Source organism: Balaenoptera musculus, chromosome X (genome assembly GCF_009873245.2).
Source record: "Balaenoptera musculus isolate JJ_BM4_2016_0621 chromosome X, mBalMus1.pri.v3, whole genome shotgun sequence".
NCBI classification, from domain to species: Eukaryota; Metazoa; Chordata; class Mammalia; order Artiodactyla; family Balaenopteridae; genus Balaenoptera; species Balaenoptera musculus.
In genome coordinates, this window is record NC_045806.1 from 101,082,236 (window position 1) to 101,102,916 (window position 20,681).

Genomic DNA, 20,681 nt, shown 5'->3' on the forward strand with positions numbered 1-20,681 from the left:
GTTGCTACCATAGAATCAAGGCAAGGTGAGTTAGCAGTACAATTCAAACACATAATACCATTTGCTGTCATCGCCAAGCGCCCATCTCCCCAATATAGAGTATTTGCTCCCTGGAGAGACTGGTGTATTTGTTTTACAGATCAGTGCACACCCATCCCACCGCCTGGGTAGTGCCTGTTTAGGTTTTGCATTTTTCTATGCTTTCTTTGCTGATCAAAACCCTTGATTTGCTCTTTTTTAAAATCACGTAAGTAAAACGTGTTTCTTTAGCTGTTAACTCTTCAATCGGATTAGTCTAGTATCGATCGGCTACAGGCCATTCTATCATTCAAGGAAGGTACCTCTTTATATTTATAGCTCAACTTATAGCCATGGGGGTGAGGCAGGGGACAGCAACCTAGTGAATAATTCTTTGGGGGCACCTCACTGTGGCCAGTGAATATGGTTGCCAGATTAAAATACAGGACGCCCAATTCAATTCAGATAGCACGTACTTTTTTTTTTTTAGTATAAGTATGTCCCAAATATTGGATGAGGTATAGTTATACTAAAAAAAGTATTCATTGTTTTTCTGAAATCCAAATGTCCTGCACAGGGCGTCCTATATTTTTATTTGCTAAATTTGGCAAGCCCACGAGTACATAAATATGATGTCAAGAGGCTTGCTTGGCTTCAAGCTGGTCGGTAAGCACGAATCCATTCGGTTGTCTCAGGGAACAAAAACCATTCCCACTAAAAAATAACTGTAGGTAGCAATGAAACACGGAAGAATTTTGACCCTTTGAGGAACCCGTAGTGACGCAACGGCCTTAAATACTGCCTTGATTGATTGCCCCGCCCTCTCCATCTTCTCTTCCTGCTCTTAGATTGCTCTATCTCTTCTTCCTTCTCAAGTCCCGCCCTTTCAGCTACCCGCTCTGGATAGGGATCGGTAAACCAAAAAGGGCCGGCAAAAGAGCCGACGTGTTTTGAGGAGCGGAAGTAGTCAAATTTCTCTGAGAACCGTAAAGTGCGGCTGGCTGTCTCCCTTTCCGGATAACGACAACAGCTCCGACTGTCAGTGCCGGCCTTCCTCGTGTAAGGGGATCTGCCGGACCCTTGCTAATTCAATTTTTTTCCCCATTCCAGGCCCTTCCCTATCGTCGCCCCCTTCACCTTGGATCATGTTCAAGAAGTAAGGACATGCTGTGGCCTCCGTCGGCTGCTCACAAAGGTGGTGGGGGTGGGGGTGGGGAAGAGGGCGAGAGCAAAGATTCTCTTTCTCTCTCCCCCGCCCCTGCCATCCTTACTCCCTAAGGTCTTCTATAGTACTATTCTCTCAACTCGCAACTTGCAACACTTCTTTAAGCTTTTCGTCCCTAATCCTCAGTTGGGTTTGGGTCCTCCCAACCTCATTTTCTTTCTCCTTACCTCTCTCTCTCTTTTGCCCCCTTTCCTAGTCCTATCTCCGTTCCTAGGGTTCTACCAATCACATCCTTGCACTGTGATTTAGGGACATATCCTGTTTAGCAGAGAGGAGAGCCCTTCACTCACTGCCTTGTGGTTACTAGTTATGAACTGAATAAGGGAAGGCTTGACTTCCTGGGTCATGGGAGTGAAGGAGTCTGGGTGACAGGAAGCTAGCGGACTGTGATACCTATTGCCTAGCTGCCAGATGAACCTTGTCTTGAAAATAGCGTGATTGCCCCATAGGCTATTCAGTGTGAGGAAGACAAAAATTCTTTGGAACCTACCTAGTGGGTTTGCCTTCCAGATTTGGTAGACGCAAAAAGCAAAGGGGGATCATGGGCAAAGGAAGGTGGGTTTTGTGCATGACATTTGGAGCAAAAATAAATAGGGATGTTAAATACCGTCGTCATCATCACTTAAAAAAAAAATCTCATCAGATTACATAGCCTAGGAGGGGCCGATTTTCAATGTTATATTTGGGTTGGTCTTTTGTATCTCAACGCTTGAGGGTATTTTCATTTTGTTTTGTTTTGCTTTTGTTTTTTTACACAGGTTTTGTTATAGGTGGGAATCTGTTTCTTCCTGGGTAGAGTTGAGTAAGATTTTCCAGGAGAGGCATTTGTGTAGCTAATTACAGATTATAATGTGGAATATGCCTCATATCCTTCCCTCCTCGCCCCCCCGCCCAGCTAATTGTGACTTTATGACAGTTTATTTTAATATTGTATTAAGACTTTGGTTTTGTCCTGGACACAATAAAAGGGAAATGGTATTTTAAAAAACAATTTATTTCATAATTATTTTAGACGTCTAAATATTTGCTTGGAAATAGATGACTAATTAAAACAATACCTTTGGCTATTCTGATATGTCTTCTTGGAAATGCCTTTTTTTTTTTCCTTGCAAAAATCACTTGGCAGATTTGATGAAAAAGAAAATGTGTCCAACTGCATCCAGTTGAAAACCTCAGTTATAAAGGGTATTAAGAACCAATTGTTAGAACAATTTCCAGGTATTGAACCATGGCTTAATCAAATCATGCCTAAGAAAGATCCTGTCAAAATAGTGCGATGGTAAGTCTTTATTTTTTTCTATGTAAAGCTCAGAGAAGCTGAATATTGTATGATTAGATTGCACTCATAATAAATGTAATTATCTTCACATTAACTATTTATCTACTCTAAATGAGTAACTCTAAAACATCAATATTTGTATTTTCAAGTGTTTTTCTATGTTTGTGAAAAATGTGGCTTTGTGTACTGATTGTTTTATTAAAGAGTTAATTAAATGTTTTTATTCAGAGTTGGATTTATTTCAGTTTGTGCTTTAGAGATTTGTTTTATTAATTATCTAAAAAGGAAATTAAAATAATAAAATGTGAAATAAAATTGTAGCAGGTCATATCTTTCTTTTTTCTCTACTGGACTGGTATGAATTAAAAAAAAAATGTTTTGTGTTTTTTTTGGCATGGATCTTTATTGAAATTTTTTTAAAAAAGCTTACTGTATCTCTGTATGTGCATGCTTCATATTATACATTATTTAAAGGATGTTTGGCATATTCATTTTTGAAAGAAAATATCTAACTTGGTACTTTGTGACATTTGTCTTACAGCCATGAACATATAGAGATCCTTACAGTAAATGGAGAGTTACTATTTTTTAGACAAAGAGAAGGGCCTTTTTATCCAACCCTAAGATTACTTCACAAATGTAAGTCTTGTTAGAAAATATGTATTTGGGCATATGGAAAGACACAAAAGGAGTTGAAAGTGACTTCTGGTAGTTAACTTATTAGTACTAGGTTATATGGAATATAAAACTAAAAAGATTTCCCCCCTCCCCATCTTGTGGTAAATCTGAAAAATGCAAATTCTCTCATTATGCATTCCAGAAAGCCCAAGAAAGAGCATTCATTCATTCATTACTTAATTCAAAAAGTATTTTTTAAACTTACTCTGTGTCAGGCACTGAGTTAGGTACTGAGAATGTGATCGGAAGCAAAGATAGACATGGTCCCTGTCCCTAGGAAGCTAACAGTCTAGTTGGGAGAATAGACGACAATTAGATAATTACACAAATATATATTTACAAACTGTAATAAGTGCTGTGAGCATTTTCTTTTACATTTGTATCTAGGTTTGCCTCATAGAGGTAATTCTGTATAAGGGAAAGCATGGAGTCCCAGTTATTGTTAGTTGAGTGCCAAGGTCAGGTGTTAAGAAACAAAATAATGTTTATTATGTACCCACATTTGCATGTTGTTAGATTGATTACATTACAAAAGAAAACCCAAAGGAAGATGCTATCCCAGTGTACAAGAGTTTTTGAACTGCAAAGTAAAATTTCTGCTTTTCAAGCCAGTATGTGTCTGGCATGTGTGCTTATTTATGGTGAAGCACTGTGTCTGAAATGTCAAATGGTAGAGGAAAAAAATGTGTGTGTATAAATAGAAAGAGATAAAGCAAATATAGCAAAGTGCTAATGAACGATTGTTGAAACTAAGTGGATGGTGTCCAGGTGCTCATTGAACTATTCTTCCAGTTTTTCTATATGTTAAGTAAGCATTTTCACAATAAGCTGGAAGAAAAAGATGTTCCTGTTTAATAATATTTTGCTGGGAACCAACCTTTTAGAACATCTTAAAGTTATTCTTGTGCAAGAAGCAGGATGATATGGTGGTTAAAAGTGTGAACTTGGAGTTAGGCAGGTCTGGGCTCAATTCCCAGTGCATGTCACTTTTGTCAAGTCACTTAAGCTTCGTTTCCTTATCTTTAAAAGTGGACACAATTGTATGTTACATCTCCCAGGGTTGTGAGGATTAAATAAGATAGTAACACACGTGTACTGCACCTAACACAATGCCTGGAACATAGTAAGTGCTCAATATATAATAGCCATTATTATGATGTATAACCATGGTTAGTATATCAGTGTACTTCCATCCCATTATTTCCTGTATTTTGTGTGTGTCTGTGTGTTATGTGTAAATGCATATTTTTTTCCTTTTTAAATTGGGCTCTCTGTTACATAGTTTTTGCTTTTTAATTAATAGACTTTCTTTTTTAGAGCAGTTTTAGATTTACAGAAAAAATGAACAAAGTACAGAGAGTTCCCATATACTTCCTTCCCACCCTTCTTTTCTTATTAATATCCTGCATTGGCGTGCTTCATTTGTTACAATCGATGAACCAATATTGATATTAATGAAAGTCCATAGTTTACATTAGGGTTCATTCTTTGTGTTGTACATTCTGTGGTTTTTGTCAATTGCATATGTCGTGTATCCACTGTTACAGTATCTTACAGAATAGTTTCACTACCCCAAAAATTCCCTGTGCTCTACCTATTCATCCTTCCCACCTCCCCCTCTTTTCCAACCCCTAGCAACCACTGGTCTTTCTGGCAGTTTTTATTCTGCTTTTTTCACTTATCATATATTTTGAATATTTCCCAGGGTATTCTCCAAAAACATGGTCCTATTATGTAGGTATTATAGACATACTTTAAGTCATTTATCTCTTACTTTATTGCTGGACATTTAGGTTGATTCCAGTTTATTTCTAATATAAATATTAGTGCTATAATGAATATCTTTCTACCTAAATATATTGTACATCTCTCATTTTTTTCTTAGGATAAAGTCCTAGAAGTAGAATTACTGAGTCAGAGTTTGAACCTTTTCGAGGCTGTTGATACATGTTGCCAAGTAGTCCTAAAGAAAGCTTGTACCCATTTATAAGTCTTCTAGCAGTATATGGGAATGCCAGTTTTCCTACACTCTTGCTAGCACTGGGAAATACTTTTCTTAAAAATATATACCAATTTGATAAGTGAAGGAGGGTGTTTCAGTTTTATTTTGCATGTGTCACAGAGTACTGTAATTTGGGGAAATATTTGTTCATGTCCTTTGCCTTTTTCTGTTGAGTCATTAGTCTTACTAATTTATGTAATGTATTTCTTTTCTTCTAGATCCTTTTATCCTGCCACACCAGCAGGTTGATAAAGGAGCCATCAAATTTGTACTCAGTGGAGCAAATATCATGTGTCCAGGCTTAACTTCTCCTGGAGCTAAACTTTACCCTGCTGCAGTAGATACGATTGTTGTATCCTTCCCAGGCTCTAACTGTTGAAAAATGTGTTCATTGTATTCTTGTTATTACTGAAAGATCTGTCATGCCAGAGAACATTAGATGTACTTTTCTGGAGGTTACTCTTACTGTTATCTCATGCCTTTCTGGCTACATTTGAAGATGTGGGAAGCAACATTATTTCTTGAGACTAAATTATGTCCCATCTTAGAGGTTAAATGAGAACAAGTAACAAAAGAGTCCCAGCTGCATTTCAGGTCAGTTAGGGACCACTGTTATCAGACTCAGGACACAGTATAAAACTCTTAATTATTAATAGAGAGGTTGTATATGATATGATTGGATCACTTATTTGGACATCATCTTGCTACTTTTATGTTTGAATTACCCCAGATACCCTGGAGTAAAAGCACTCAAAAGGGAAAAGAACTTAAGCACCAGGTGGAGTGTTAGAAGTGAGTAGTGGGAACCATTGGCAATCCCAGTGGTTTTATTTTAAAGTTCCAATGAACTTTTATTCTAAAGTTCATTTTTAAGTTGGTTGTTTGGGCCTCAGAACACGTTTTCTCAAAGAGAAACGATAAAGTCCCAGATAGTCCTTAAGAATCTATTCAACTCATGATGTAGCTGAATAATTCTGCATTATTTCCATTTCTACAGTGCTGTTTCAGCTATATTCCAGATTAGTTTTTTGTCACCTAGTCTGGACAGGAGAACATCTTCTCCTTTGTCATAGATAAAGTGGCCATTTGCCTCAGGTTGAGAAAAGGAACCATACTTGGTGGGAATGGGGAAATCACTGGAGTGGAAAGGCCATTGGAGTGGGTTTAAGAGTGTGTCCTGTGCTCAAAAGGAGGGTGTTCTCTCTTGTGGCAGTTATATCTAAGGGGTAGTATAAGTTGTATCAATATATTTATATCTTAGGAACAGCTTGTGTTGATATAGATACTGGTCACATAATAGGGGATCACATATTTTTGGAACATTGAATGAATGAATGACTTGAAAATCAATGGAGAAAAGTATTCTGTGAGGACAGGTTACCCTTTTATGTTTATGATTTTTCTGTTTTTAAAGTTTATAGTTCTGGGGTTTCCCCTAAATGGAAAATTTTCCTAGTACTTAGCCTTTACTTTTAAAATAAATTTTATTTTGAAATAATTATAGACTTTTGGAAAGTTGCAAAACTAGTACAGAGAGGGGCTGTGTACCCTTGAACCTTTACTTTTTAAAATATGTACTGCAGTGTTTAACATTCTAGACGCTTCAAATGATAACCAAGAACATTCTGGTTGTTCTGGATAGATTGCAACTTAACGTTGGGCTCTTAAAGATTGATTGGGGATATAATTATTGTTTTAATGTGTTCTTTATATAAAACCACCATTTAGTGATTAAAGCACTAGAACAATTGATATTTATTTCCATTTTTAATATTTATATGCAAGAATTTTGTCTCCTTTTTTGCATGACTTCTTTTTCTTCTCCTCCTTTTGTTGGCATTGGGTTATGGTATTATTAACATTTGACTTAAAAACAGAGAATGATTATTAGATTCATTCATTTAGCATGTATTGAGTATTTGCAATCTGCCCATAAATTTTGCTAGGTCACTGCCCTCAAGGAGTTAATGGACTAGGCGAAGATGCAAGTTGGATTCACAGTGGCTTAAGTAGTAATGTGACACCCCCTCTCCAAGGCATTTTGATAGATAAATAGTTTTCTTAGCTGTGTGTTTTCAGGCAATCATGGCAGAAGGAAAACAGCATGCTCTGTGTGTTGGAGTCATGAAGATGTCTGCAGAAGATATGTAAGTCTCCTGTTAGACCTCCTTAGCTTTTAAGATATAGGTAACCTATGCAGGAAAAATCAGAATTACAGGCGAAATTTGCTCTCATTCATACCACATCTTATAAATATTTAAGCACAGAAGCCTCATTTCTGATTTTTCGTAACACTTAGGAAGCCATTGAAACCTATTTTGTCTCTGGGATTGCATTCTTCCTTTAGCATTCTGAAAAGAACCTGTGTGCCAACACAGCTGTATTATATGTATGTGTGTGGTATTTTAGGAACTTTTTTTATTTAGTATGATGTAGATTAGGTGTGGGGAAAGATATTTTGCTGCTAGTTTTTAAAAACAGTGACATAACTTAGTACCACACAGTATTTATCTTATATTTTAACATGGTGGTATAAAATATTAAGGAAATATTAAAGATATATTACCAAAATATAGTCAATATACTTAAAAATGTTGGAACTCACGACCAAAATATTCCTATTAATTTTGTTTCAGGGTTAATTATAACACTTTGATGTTCTCCTGGTTTGGTGACATCATTACTCTGTTTCTGTGGACCCACTAGTTTGATTGCTAAAATCGCTTTAAGACATGAACTGCAGCAGAGTAATGTAGTTTAATGTAGATGATAATGTTAGTGTAATATAAATAAATTCCCTACATGTGGCTCAATAATTGCAAAATAGCAATGCACCCTGAATTATATTTACCATGAGTAAGCCTATAAAAATACTTAACAATATGTTTATGTACTTTATTCCTTCTGCAGTGAGAAAGTCAACAAAGGAATTGGCATTGAAAATATCCATTATTTAAATGATGGGCTGTGGCATATGAAGACATATAAATGAGCCTCAGAAGGAATGCACTTGGGCTAAAAATGGATATTGTGTTGTATCTGTGTTTGTGTCTGTGTGACAACATGAAGACAATACCTCTGTGGTTATGCTGAATAAATTCAACAGATGCTAAAATTGTTAGCTCCAAAAATTATTTTAATTTTTCTTAAACTCAAGTTAAATTTGGGTTACAAACTTGGACATTAAAAGGTATCTGGTAAGTAACCAAACTCAGACAACTTAATGTCCTTTCTCAGGCTGATGATGTAAGATGAAGGGCAAGACTTGGTAAATGAACTTGCTAGTATATGGTTGACCCCCCCCCCCAGAGAATCTGACTACTTAATGGGGCTGGAAGCTAGACTGGGATTTTTTTTAAAATTTATTTATTATTTATTTATTATTTATTTTTGGCTGTGTTGGGTCTTCGTTTCTGTGCGAGGGCTTTCTCCAGTTGCGGCAAGTGGGGGCCACTCTTCATCGCGGTGCGCAGGCCTCTCACTGTCGCGGCCTCTCTTGTTGCAGAGCACAGGCTCCAGACGCGCAGGCTCAGTAGTTGTGGCTTACGGGCCTAGTTGCTCCGTGGCATGTGGGATCTTCCCAGACCAGGGCTCGAACCCGTGTCCCCTGCATTGGCAGGCAGATTGTCAACCACTGCGCCACCAGGGAAGCCCTAGACTGGGATTTTTATCCCATTACCCCAGGGCACCTAGAAGTGCCCCTTCTCTTTTGTGTGTGTTTTTTGTTTGTTTGCTGTTGCTGTTTTTAAACTTTTCATTATGGAAAATTCTGAGCGTATAGAAAAGTATGGGTAGCATAGTATAATGGACCTTTTCTGTATCCATCACCCAGCTTCAATTCGTGGCCAATATTATTTCATCTCTATCTCACTCATCCCACCCCACTCTCTGATTATTTTGAATCAAATCTCAGATATATCATTTCATCCACAGTTTCTTTAATATGTGTCTTTAAAAGATGTATTTTTTTTAAAAAAACCATAATATCATTATCACACCTAAAAAATTTAGCTATTTCTTTTTTTAAAAAAAAAATATATTTATTTTTTATTTTTGGCTGCGTTGGGTCTTAGTTGTGGCACACGGGATCTTCGTTGTGGCACGTGGGCTTCTCTCTAGTTGTGGCTTGTGTGCTCAGTAGTTGCGGCATGCGGGCTTAGTTGCTCCACGGCATGTGGGATCTTAGTTCCCGACCAGGGATCGAACCCATGTTCTGCATTGGAAGGCAGATTCTTAACCACTGGACCACCAGGGAAGTCCCAGCTATTTCTTAATAAGGTCAAATACCTGAACTGTGTTCAATTATGTGACAGATGGACCCAATTGTTTCTCTTTTTATTTTTTTAACCATTGGTTTGCTTGAAATTGGTATCCGACAAGGTCCATATATTGCATTTGGTTGTTATTTGTCTGTTTTAATCTCTAAGTTCCCCCTCCGTTTTCCCTTTAAATTAATTATGTAAGAAATCTAGTTGTTTTGTCATATAGCGTTTCTTCCCACATTCTGAATTTTGTTGATTGTATCACTGTAAAGTAATTTAACTTGTTTTTATACTCCCTCTATAGCCTGTAAACAGATCGGCTTGATCAGATTCCGGTTCAGTCTATTTAATGCCCTCTCTTGAATCATACTACACAGATGCCCAGAACTTCCAGATTTGAGTCCCCACTGTATTCCCCAAAGAATGTGTATCTCCTATCATAAGTGGCATATGAAGACCATGGACCTACTTCAGTAAGAACAGTAAGCTGTTTTGAGAATTAAACAGCAGTTATGAATTTATACAGTGATAACAGGTCTTTCTTCCTAATAATATTGCTGTTATATTGGGTTGGCCAAAAAGTTTGTTTGGAAAAAAGTTTGTTGTTACAGAAAAACCCGAATGAACTTTTTGGCCAACCCAATACTGTGTTTCAGCCATCTTCATTTGGTTGTTTACAAATATATGACATGTGATTTTATTTTTCAGATGGATACAGACATTTACAAGATTGTGGTGACCTGTGTTACGGTTAGAAGTTGGTGAGAAAGGTGAGGGTGGATAGTAAAAAGAGAGACACCATTTGGCTGGCTGTTGCAGCTGGGCCTCCCAAGATATAACATGGGTGAAGGGTATAGATCCAGGGTCTGACTCAGATTGAGAAACTATTTTCCAGTAACAAAACCTATAAGACTTGGAGAGTCCCACGTTAGAATGTAAATGTATTAATTTATAGTGATAAGTCTGCTTAGGGTAAACAATTAGTAAACAGGAAGTTTCTTGGTGAAGATGGATAAGAGTAAAGGAAGGTTGATAATTTGGGGGAGTATTTCATCTGGGCCGGGGTAAGGCTTGGAGAATTTTTCCTGCTTCATCATTAATTAGAATGCTTATGTCTGCCAAAATCTTTCTTTCCTAGCCTGTAGAGGTGCCCTGATACTTTTCTTCCTATGTCCTTTTTAAGTTCTATGTAGAATATTTTTCTTTGTTATGACAGTTATATTCTACAACTTACTATATTTTTATACTTTATTATTTATTCCTGGTGGATAAAAGTGTAAATTATCTCATCAGTAGCACAGTTTTTTTTTGTTTTTTTTTTTTAATTTTTATTTATTTATTTATTTATTTATGGCTGTGTTGGGTCTTCGTTTCTGTGCGAGGGCTTTCTCTAGTTGCGGCAAGTGGGGGCCGCTCTTCATCGCGGTGCGCGGGCCTCTCATTATCGCGGCCTTTCTTGTTGCGGAGCACAGGCTCCAGACGCGCAGGCTCAGTAATTGTGGCTCACGGGCCCAGTTGCTCCGCAGCATGTGGGATCTTCCCAGACCAGGGCTTGAACCTGTGTCCCCTGCATTGGCAGGCAGATTCTCAACCACTGCGCCACCAGGGAAGCCCCAGTAGCACAGTTTTAAATGATCTTTCAGGGTAGGTTTCTTCAACAGATAGTCTCATTTTATGCTGACTTACTAGTTTCAAATTCAGATGTTTCCCCATTTGGGGGAGAGGCAGCCTATTCGAGGTCTATAGCTCCTTATATGCTTAAAAAGAAAATAAGTCATTTATGTCAAAACCAAACTTTGAACCTTTATTTTTGGTACTAAGATAATGTTAATTGACCAAAATTGCCTATGGAGTGTTAGCAATGAAAAACAAAGCACACACATATATTAGAGAAGTTTTAATTGTGTGGTTTCAGAAATAATTTATCCATGTTTCTAACCACTGTTACGGTGGGTGTGGGGAACACTTTTAAAATATTCAACATCATCTGTGCTTGTTTTCCTACTATGTTCAGGTACATTGACTTTGTTGCCTTGGTAATATGGACTAAATATGTATATTTCCTGCTCCCCCTGGGTCTGAGGCCTCAGGTTATAGAGTTAATCCGGGGTGTCACTCCATAGGTTGGAGCCCAGTCTGTTTCTAAACATTAGGTCATGCAAGGAAGCCAATTCAAAGAGGTTGAACTATCAGCCTCTTTATTCACTATGCTTAAAGGCAACTTAGTTTTCCCATATTCCTGAGAGTAGGAATACAGGGAGAGCCTGTTTTTCTCACAGGCAATGTGTCTTCAGTTCATTTTTAGTTAGGGTGTCAAGCTTGACACATTTTGTGTCAAGCCAACCTACAGTCTAGTCATTTTTGTGCATCTGACACACTTTTCCTCAGCCAAGGTCAGTTCAGCTCAATGGACATTTATTGAATATCCACTAGGTTCTAGGCATGTGGCACAAAGATGAATAATAGACAAGTGGCCCTTGCCCTTAAGGAGCTTCCAGTCTAGTGAGTAAATTTACGTTAAAAAAAATCTGGGTAATGGTGACAGCCCAATAGCAATTTATAAAGCCAGTAGGAAGTTACTAATACATTTCCAATTTCAGTCATCAAAATTTGCAAATTATACATGAACCAGATATAAAAATATTCCTTAGATTATATCCAATGTGAGGTTAAAAAAAAATCCAGATGTCTTGGAGTTGCAACAATTCAGCATTCCAACTCAGGTTGTTGTCCCATTGTGTGGTAATATAAAGGCCTGATAAACCCTCTTCTAGCAGACTATTATAGTGGTTTGGTGGTGTTCTGTTGGCAGCTGCATTTTTCCTTTTTTTAATGTTCTGGACCCAAAACAAGCAGCTGGATTTATCCAAAGGACAGCTATGAACATTTCTAATTTGAGGGATTTGATAGTCCCCAAACATAAAGTCATATGGCATTTGTCAAATAATGATTATATCCAGCCAAGTTCCCCCTGCACGTACAAATCCACTACCGAGGATACAATATTTCTAAGCATAGTACTTCAGAAGATACAAGAATGGCAAATGACTAAATTTATAGACGTATTTCACTATAGTAAATATTTCACTCTTTTGTTCATGAGAATATTAATAATGTAACAATTATATATTAATAGGAATATGAAATGAATGTATGCCCAAACAAAATGTGGTAAATATTTAACTTTGTTTATCTAGGTTCCCTAATTTTGAGAATATGTCTCTCAAGGCTCTTCAGGAAACTCAAAATGTTCAGATTTCTAAAGGAGTATCTACTAAAACTGATTTATAAGGAGAGAAAAAACAGAAAATGTATGTATGCATCCTGTGTCAATATAACCATCACTTCTGAGGTCTCAAGCAATCAGAAACTTACTCAAATTATTCAATAACCTGTAAGAATTAGGCCATTAAAATATTTTGAAAGCCCTTCAGAACACTTATGTTTAGTGTGTCATTAACTGTATTAAGGCAATAAAAATTACACTAAATATAATTATATTCTTTTTTTAAAGATTTTTTTGATATGGACCATTTTTAAAGTCTTTATTGAATTTGTTACAATATTGCTTCTGTTTTATGTTTTGGTTTTTTGGCTGCGAGGCATGTAGGATCTTAGCTCCCCGACCAGGGATCAAATCTGTACCCGCTGCATTGGAAGGCGAAGTCTTAACCACTGGACCACCAGGGAAGTCCATGTATTCTATGTTTTTACATGTTGTATTTATGCTTTATTATACTTTTTTAAATAGCAGGTAAAAGAATGATTAGATATAATGAACTCTAACACTAATTTATTTAATATTGTATTAAAACTAGTTAAGTACTTGTAAAGGACTACAACTCCATCAGAACAGGAGTGAATGAATGGGATTGAGAACCAGTTTTAAAATCTATGTTGAGGCTATTAGGCTAGTTGATTGGTTGGTTGGTTGGTTGGTTGGTTTAGGAGGCTGGCCTCTTGGAGAATATAATTTATATATGGAAAGAGATATGGGAGATGATTCACTGGAATTTCTCCTAATAATATCATGTTCATTAGAACAGGTCATGGGGAGGAAAAATAGATAAAAACATCCAAACTAATTAGTACTATTAATATTTGCCTCTTGGAGTGAAAAATTAAAGAACACCAAATTTTATCCCTGAACATTTTGAGAAATAAAAGATCAATTAGTGAAATAATTTCTACTTAAAACCCTAGTTGTTACAGAGAATGACATGCTTTACTATTGTCCAATTCTAATTAAATGGATTATCTTATAGATTTTCTTTTTTTTGGCTGTGTTGGGTCTTAGCTGCAGCATGCAGGATCTTCGTTGAGGCATGCGGGATCTTTCGTTGTGGCACACGGGCTTCTCTCTAGTTGTGGCGTGCGGGCTTTTTCTCTCTCTAGTTGTGGCATGCAGGCTCCAGGGCACATGGGCTCTGTAGTGTGTAGTGCGTGAGCTCATTAGTTGTGGCGCGCAGGATTAGTTGCCCCACGGCATGTGGAATCTTAGTTCCGCGACCAGGGATCGAACCCGTGTCCTCTGCATTAGAAGGTGAATTCTTTACCACTGGACCACTAGGGAAGTCCCTATCTTATACATTTTTAAAATCCCATTTTAAAAGTAAAACAAATCATGATTTTCACATCATAATTTTTATCACTCTTGTTCCATTCCCCAATTTTAAAATACTTCAATTTTAGCCAATATGTGAATATAGAGGACTTCTAAGGCATAATCATTTACTTCACTACCTTCAGGTTCATTGTAAATGTTCTCAAAAGTCTATCGTAGGGGGGAAAAGCCCTAAATTTAAAATATACAAAGTTTTACTTTTAAATTTTTATTACAATACTTGATTGTCAATGATAACTATTAACTTTCTTTTAATCTCCTATGGTGAAATATGTAATTTCTTCTGATTTTCACAAGCTTGTGAGCAAAAGACTGTGTTTTAAGAAACAAATCATTTAAGCACTTAGAGAAGGTGCCATTTCTCCAAACATATGCCTTGAAAACAAATCAAATTCAGTTACTTTTTTGTCTCAGGGAAGGCCATACTGTGGAGACTTTTGAGGTTGGGCAATCCATTTTTATTCTTACCAACTTCTAGTAAAAAAAGGAACACTTTCTGTCTTTGTCCCCAAATGCTGGGATTGTCCTTCTATGCTGATGTATGATGACACCCTGAGGCTTGGAAACTTGCAAACCAATAAGATGATTTTGTGATGAAATTGCATGTTAGATTGATACTATTAATAGTCCTTGAATGAGCTTAAATTTGAGACAACTTTTACAAGCAGCATGCACTTAACTTCTCATTTTGTTTCCCTACCTGTGAGGTGTGAAATATCTGTTTCTTCATACCGCTGTTTTTAAATTTATTTTTGGCCGCGTTGGGTCTTTGTTGCTGCGCACGGGCTTTCTCTAGTTGCGGCGAGTGGGGGCTACTTTTTGTTGTGGTGTGTGGGCTTCTCATTGCAGTGGCTTCTCTTGTTGTGGAGCACGGGCTCTAGGTGCGCAGGCTTCAGTAGTTGCAGATGCGGGCTCAGTAGTTGTGGCATGTGGGCCCTAGAGTGCAGGGGCTTCAGTAGTTGGGGCGTGTGGGCTCAGTAGTTGTGGCACGTGGGCTCTAGGGTGCACGGGCTCAGTAGTTGTGGCGCACGGGCTTAGCTGCTCTGTGGCATGTGGGATCTTTCCCAGACGAGGGATTGAACCTGTGTCCCCTGCATTGGCAGGCGGATTCTTAACCACTGCGCCACCAGGGAAGTCCCTTCATACCGATGTTTTAACAAATTTTTAGTTTTTCATGATCTGAAAGATTTGGTATGTACTTGTTAGTCTGGACACTGTTCTCATCAGTTCTAATGCTGCCCCATTCAGAATTCATTTTTTAAAGCCAAAATTCACTGTTCACTTAAACATCTGGATTAAATTGGGCAGGGTGAGGAGGATGGGAGGAGAGTCCTTTTTGCCCTGTAGGCTCTGGACAGCTTTCTTAGAGAGCTGACTTATCCAGGATTAGGAAAAAGAATGCTTTTGCGTGACTGAGATCTTTCTAAAGTTTGCTTGTGTAAGCATTTTGGATTTAAGAAAGTTCAACCTGGGAATTCCCTGGCGGTCCAGTGGTTAGGACTCCGTGCTTCCATTGCAGGGGGCACGGGTTCGATCCCTGCTCGGAGAACTAAGATCCCGCAAAAAGTTCAACCTGAAATGTATCTGAATATAGAGTAGAAACAGCTTCATTTGGTGGGATAACAACAGTCTCTAACCCATCAAATTAATCTCTATCTCCTAAATCGCTTTCAAAAACGCATATGACTGGAAGATATTTTTCACTGGCAATGCTTTATTCTGTTTAAAAAATAGAAGGGGCTAAAATATAGTAAAAACTTGGAAACTCACACTGTACTTATTTTGTGCTTTACAAGATATAAATTTTATATTTTGTAAAATGTTTTGAAAGGAGTCCACAAAGTAATTCTGCTTTCTTGCTCCCAAATGCAGAGGTCTGAGAGAAGGCACATGGCCTCGTGAGCTTCTGGGTGTTGTCAAATCCAATTCTCTCTCAAGTACCGAATGCCCAGATGCATTTACTGGGGATGCAAGAGTGTCACTTAAGCAGTGGTTTTTGTCAATATAAAGAGAAGCATCTTGATTAAAGTGTGAGGAGATAGAAACCATACTGATTTGGGCAATTTCGGCTCCAATAATGTCTAATTTACTGTGAAAGGGGAATATGTTCTAAGTTAATGTTCTTAAAAGCAACTTCCAAATTTCTCCTTAAAAAATATTTACTTTATTAAAAAGCTGCTTGAGGAAGAGCTGTTTTATTGCATGGCACAGATTCAATGTACAGATGTTATCTTAGAACTGTTAATTAAGGAGTTCCCTTGTGACTTTGAATATTCAATACCAGCTGTTATTCACATCAATATTTTAATATTTTACCAGAAAGATACTTAATAAAAAGATTGATACATATTTAACTGTGTAAAGTGCTAGTTAAACTTGTTCAAATGGGTCAGAGGGAAAGGGAAATAACATTCCTTGAGCACCTACTATACGCACAAACTCTACTTATATATCTTGCTTAATCTTTATGACTATTCCATGAGGTAGATTTTAATTCTCATTTGATAAGTGAGGAAGCTAAGGCTCCAGAAGGGTTATATAACTTTCCTGAAGATACATTGCTAATAAATGGCAGAGTTGGGATTTGAACCTAAGTGTCCCTGATTGCAAAGCCTGTTGTTTTTTTTTTTTTTTACATTATCATATATTTTTTATTTTAAAAAATCTAATATTTTAGTATTAAAATAAAATTTAAACACAGCATCCTTTTCTCACCATTAAAAGTAGGATAATTCTAGACAATTTTTCTGAAATCTACAAATGTGCTTATACAAATGCATTAAAAGCTAAGTATCTCAACATCTGTAAGGCCTTTAGCAAATAAGTACCAACCTTCAGGAAGATGAGAGGCCACCTGAAAATGCACCAAAATTTCAAAATTAAGCTTTTAATTTATTGATAATAAAGCTAAGTATCACTGATATGCAAGTAAACAGTTTTTAGAACAAGCTGGAATTTTTCTAAAATTTAACCACGGTTGAATAAAATAGCAAGAACTTCAGGGCAAGATGGTATGTAAATATGAAAAAATACATAGAACACTTGGAATTAATTCAGAACTTTTGTAAAAATACTTGAGTGGTAAAGTGTTAAAACAGTCAAGAGAAATATTCTTTGACAAAGAGATTACATGCTAGAAGAGACTTTTTCTACCTTCCATTCATACTTCACGTATAAAGAATTTACACTCAGAATTTGCCTAAACCTCCCTCCCTCCCTCCCGCAAAGCCTGTTTTGCAGAAAATCTCCCCTCACGTTTCATAAAATGTTAATCTCGGCCCACAGTTGCATCACCATCTTTGTTTATGGGCTATTGGAGAGAAGTGTAAGTTGGCCAAGCCTCTATTCCACAGTGGGAAAATATGGGTAGGATTAGAATGCAGTAAGACTGGGTTGCTTGCAGTGTGCTTCTAAGGAATGTTCTGTTTCCCTCTTCATCAGCAGGGTATTCTGGGAGAATCTTTTGAAATTGAACTTAGTCCTGAGGTCGGAACTTTTTCTCTCACCTTCAAGCTAGGTGATTTGTGACCATTTAAAGGTTATGCCATTTAGAAGCCTTTCCTGGATTTTTAAAGAAAAGGATACAAGGGGGAGGGTTGGTTAAGTGGGGGAGATGAGGGTATAGAGTGTAAGTGCAAAGGCAGAACTAGCAGCTGCTTTGTGACTATCAATACATCCAAAAGATAGGTCAGGAAAAGGATTAGTGAATATTAAAATTGACAGGAGCAATTTGGTTCAATTATTATCTAAGGAAAAAGGCTGAGGGGTCTAATCGATATTTTACTCCAGATCTAATGAGTTAATTTTGAGAAGGAGGATCCAATGACTTAATTTTGAGAAGGAAGACCCAGTGATGGAACTCATGCAAGGAGATGGCCTGGGGCCTGCTAAAAGTCAGGTTGCAATTTCCGTAGCCTTCAAGACAACCAGAAAAATAAACAGGCCTTTTAGAAGAAACTTCAAGTTTTCTCCCATTCACATGACAGCCCCGGGGTGGGGTGTTGTCTCACACTTCTGGAATTGGTTAAATCTGTGCTGTAACTGTAAAATACACACTGGATTTTGAAGACTTAATAAAAAAACGAATGTAAACTATCTCATTTTTTCTGTTGATTACATGTTGAAATGACAATATTTTGGATATATTGGGTTAAATAAAATATAATACTAAAAGTAATTTCACCTCTGTCTTTTTTAATGTGGCTACTAGAAAATTTTAAACTACACATGCGGCTCACATTATATTTCTATTGGATGGCATTGGGATGGAGAACAGGCAGTATTCCCTGAAGCTTCCTTCTGGAGGTGAATACCTTAGAGTGGTAAATATGGAAAAGAAGATTCTCAGTGCCAGTATTTAAAGTCTTCCACTGGGGGGAGGGATAAGTTGGGAGATTGGGATGGACATATACACACTACTATATATAAAATAGATAACTAATAAGGACTTACTGTATAGCACAGGAAACTCTACTCAATACTCTGTAATGGCCTATATGGGAAAAGAATCTAAAAAAGAGTGGATATATGTATATGTATAAGTGATTCGCTTCACTGTACATCTGAAACTAACACAACATTGTAATCAACTATACTCCAGTAAAAATTAATTAAAAAAATAAAGTCTTCATCAAGTTAGGACCACTTTCCCCCTTTTCACCTCAGATGGTATGGGGCTGGTGTTTTGACTGTTAGAACATCCCCATTTATTCAGCACGTTGAGTACCTTTGTGGATGTCTCTTATCAGTCACTCATTAGAAGCATTTCTTACTTTTTTCCAAACAAACACAAGCCTGTCACATAATTAATGGCATCCGTCCTCACTCCCATCCATCCATCCATTCATAGAAAATCTGAGTCTTATTTTTAGGCCCTGCTCTTCCTGCCAGGGCTTTCACTAAATTGCCAAAGCAATGGCAAAACCAATGTGGCCATTCTTGCATGGTCAGTGAAAACTACCAAAGAAATGGGAATTATATGGGTTAAGAGAAATAGCACTTATCAAATTGAGGACTTTTAAGGCAAAGAGGACCACCATATTCTAATAGTAAACAAACAAACAATGGCTTGTTTTATTGCTCGTGCAAAGCTTACATGAAATGATTATTTGACTCCCTGTATGAATCATGTGTTTGGGCTCTTTTTGCTTTACACAAAATACCAGGTCTAGTGTTAAACTCATAGATACTCAGTATATACAAGGAGTAGTATAGTGTATAGATTCCACACTAATAAAAGTGGACTTTTCTTTCTATTATGCTAGAGACCCCAGACATACACCATCATTTCATACTTTCTAAATAAGTCATTTCCCCCATTACCCTTTGAATACTTTATAGTATTTTATCTTTGATGATATTGGAATTGAGTGATTGATTGTTTTTTCATTAGACTTTGGGGGACTCCTTGGTGGGAAGGTTGGCAAAACCTTCCCTGAATTTCTTTGAATGCCAAAAGAAAGCTAAACTTTTACAAACAGGCTCTTCACATAAACACTCAGACATGCACTGAATACATCAATCCAAGTCATCTAGCACTAAAAGGAACACAATATTTTAACCGAGTGGAAAATTAGTGGTACACCATTACTAAACTCTGTGCTTTCAGTAACTTTTCTAATATAGGTGTTCCCTGAATCTGGGCATTATAAATCAGATTTGATACACAAGCAGTTTTTTAGCTACATAAAAAAAAAAGCCAAGGGGTCTAATCTATATTTTGCTCCAAATCCAATGTTTTGAGAAAGAAGGTCTAGTGATTGAACTTGTGCAAGGAGATGGCCTGGGGCCTACTGAAAGTCAGGTTGCAGTTTCCACTGCATTCAAGAAAACCAGAAAGATAAATATAACTTTGAGAAGAAACTTGAAGTTTTCTCTCATTCACATCTCAGCCAGTGGGCCTCACACTTCCAGAACTGGTTAGACCTGTGTTGTCCAATATAGTAGGTATTACCCAGCCATATGTAAAATATATTCACAATCATGATCAAGTCCCATCAGACCTCCATTCTTCCCAACTCTCTTCCCAATAACAGAGTGGAGTTAGGGTTATAGTTTTTGGCTGTTGAATGCATGATGATCAAATCTGTAACCATGACTCCTGTAGCACAGTTTTCTGTGTTACTGATTCCAATTTTATCTACAAGACTAGGTACAAATAAGTTCAAGGAGACAGCATATTATTTAAGACAACTAACATTTTATAAAGGAATACTATGTATAAAAATACAATCAAGAGCATCAATTTGGTTTAAAAAGCAATTGTTACTTTAGTACCCACTAGGAAATCAAACAATGGAATGCATTTTCTGATATATTTATTACAACTATACCTCGATACACTAATGTAATTGAAGGCGATAAATACAGTAGAAAAAGTTTTAAGATACTGGTGTTGGGGGCAATGTGACACTTGTAAACTGGGTGTCACACTCAGTGAGATACTGTTTATCATTGCACTCACACTGAATATGATTTGGTTTGTAGTAATTACATCTGAGACCACATATTTGGGTGCTTGATAAAAGGGTTTTATTATTTTTCAAAATTAATAACCTTTCATTTTAATCAAGAGCCCCAGTGAGGAAAATCTA

The 20,681-nt window shown here is 37.1% G+C and overlaps 1 protein-coding gene and 1 long non-coding RNA gene across 3 annotated transcripts; both read left to right on the forward strand.

Annotated features, from left to right (window-relative positions):
• The first annotated feature begins 827 nt into the window (after nucleotides 1-827).
• On the forward strand, nucleotides 828-8,319 carry MCTS1 (MCTS1 re-initiation and release factor). Of its 2 annotated transcripts, none has more exons than XM_036840842.1 (6): nucleotides 828-1,174; nucleotides 2,370-2,522; nucleotides 3,064-3,161; nucleotides 5,421-5,554; nucleotides 7,282-7,349; nucleotides 8,113-8,319. In XM_036840842.1, exons 1-6 carry the CDS (start codon nucleotides 1,164-1,166, stop codon nucleotides 8,192-8,194), a joined length of 546 nt encoding a protein of 181 aa, XP_036696737.1. In that variant the 5' UTR covers nucleotides 828-1,163; the 3' UTR covers nucleotides 8,195-8,319. The 2 variants fall into 2 exon arrangements, with proteins under 2 accessions (XP_036696737.1, XP_036696736.1); XM_036840841.1 differs by lacking the exon at nucleotides 828-1,174 and adding an exon at nucleotides 1,281-1,798.
• Nucleotides 8,320-9,398: 1,079 nt separating this feature from the next.
• Nucleotides 9,399-12,979, forward strand: LOC118889137. Its single transcript, XR_005018419.1, has 3 exons — nucleotides 9,399-9,946; nucleotides 10,173-10,234; nucleotides 12,662-12,979. It is a non-coding gene; the product is annotated as an uncharacterized LOC118889137 (long non-coding RNA).
• Nucleotides 12,980-20,681: the final 7,702 nt, after the last annotated feature.

What these genes read in the sequence shown, in the direction of transcription:
- MCTS1 (XM_036840841.1), top strand. An exon ending in CCTAAGATTACTTCACAAAT is followed by an intron (nt 3,162 to 5,420) that starts GTAAGTCTTGTT and finishes CTTTTCTTCTAG; the next exon opens with ATCCTTTTATCCTGCCACAC. An exon ending in AAGATGTCTGCAGAAGATAT is followed by an intron (nt 7,350 to 8,112) that starts GTAAGTCTCCTG and finishes TTCCTTCTGCAG; the next exon opens with TGAGAAAGTCAACAAAGGAA.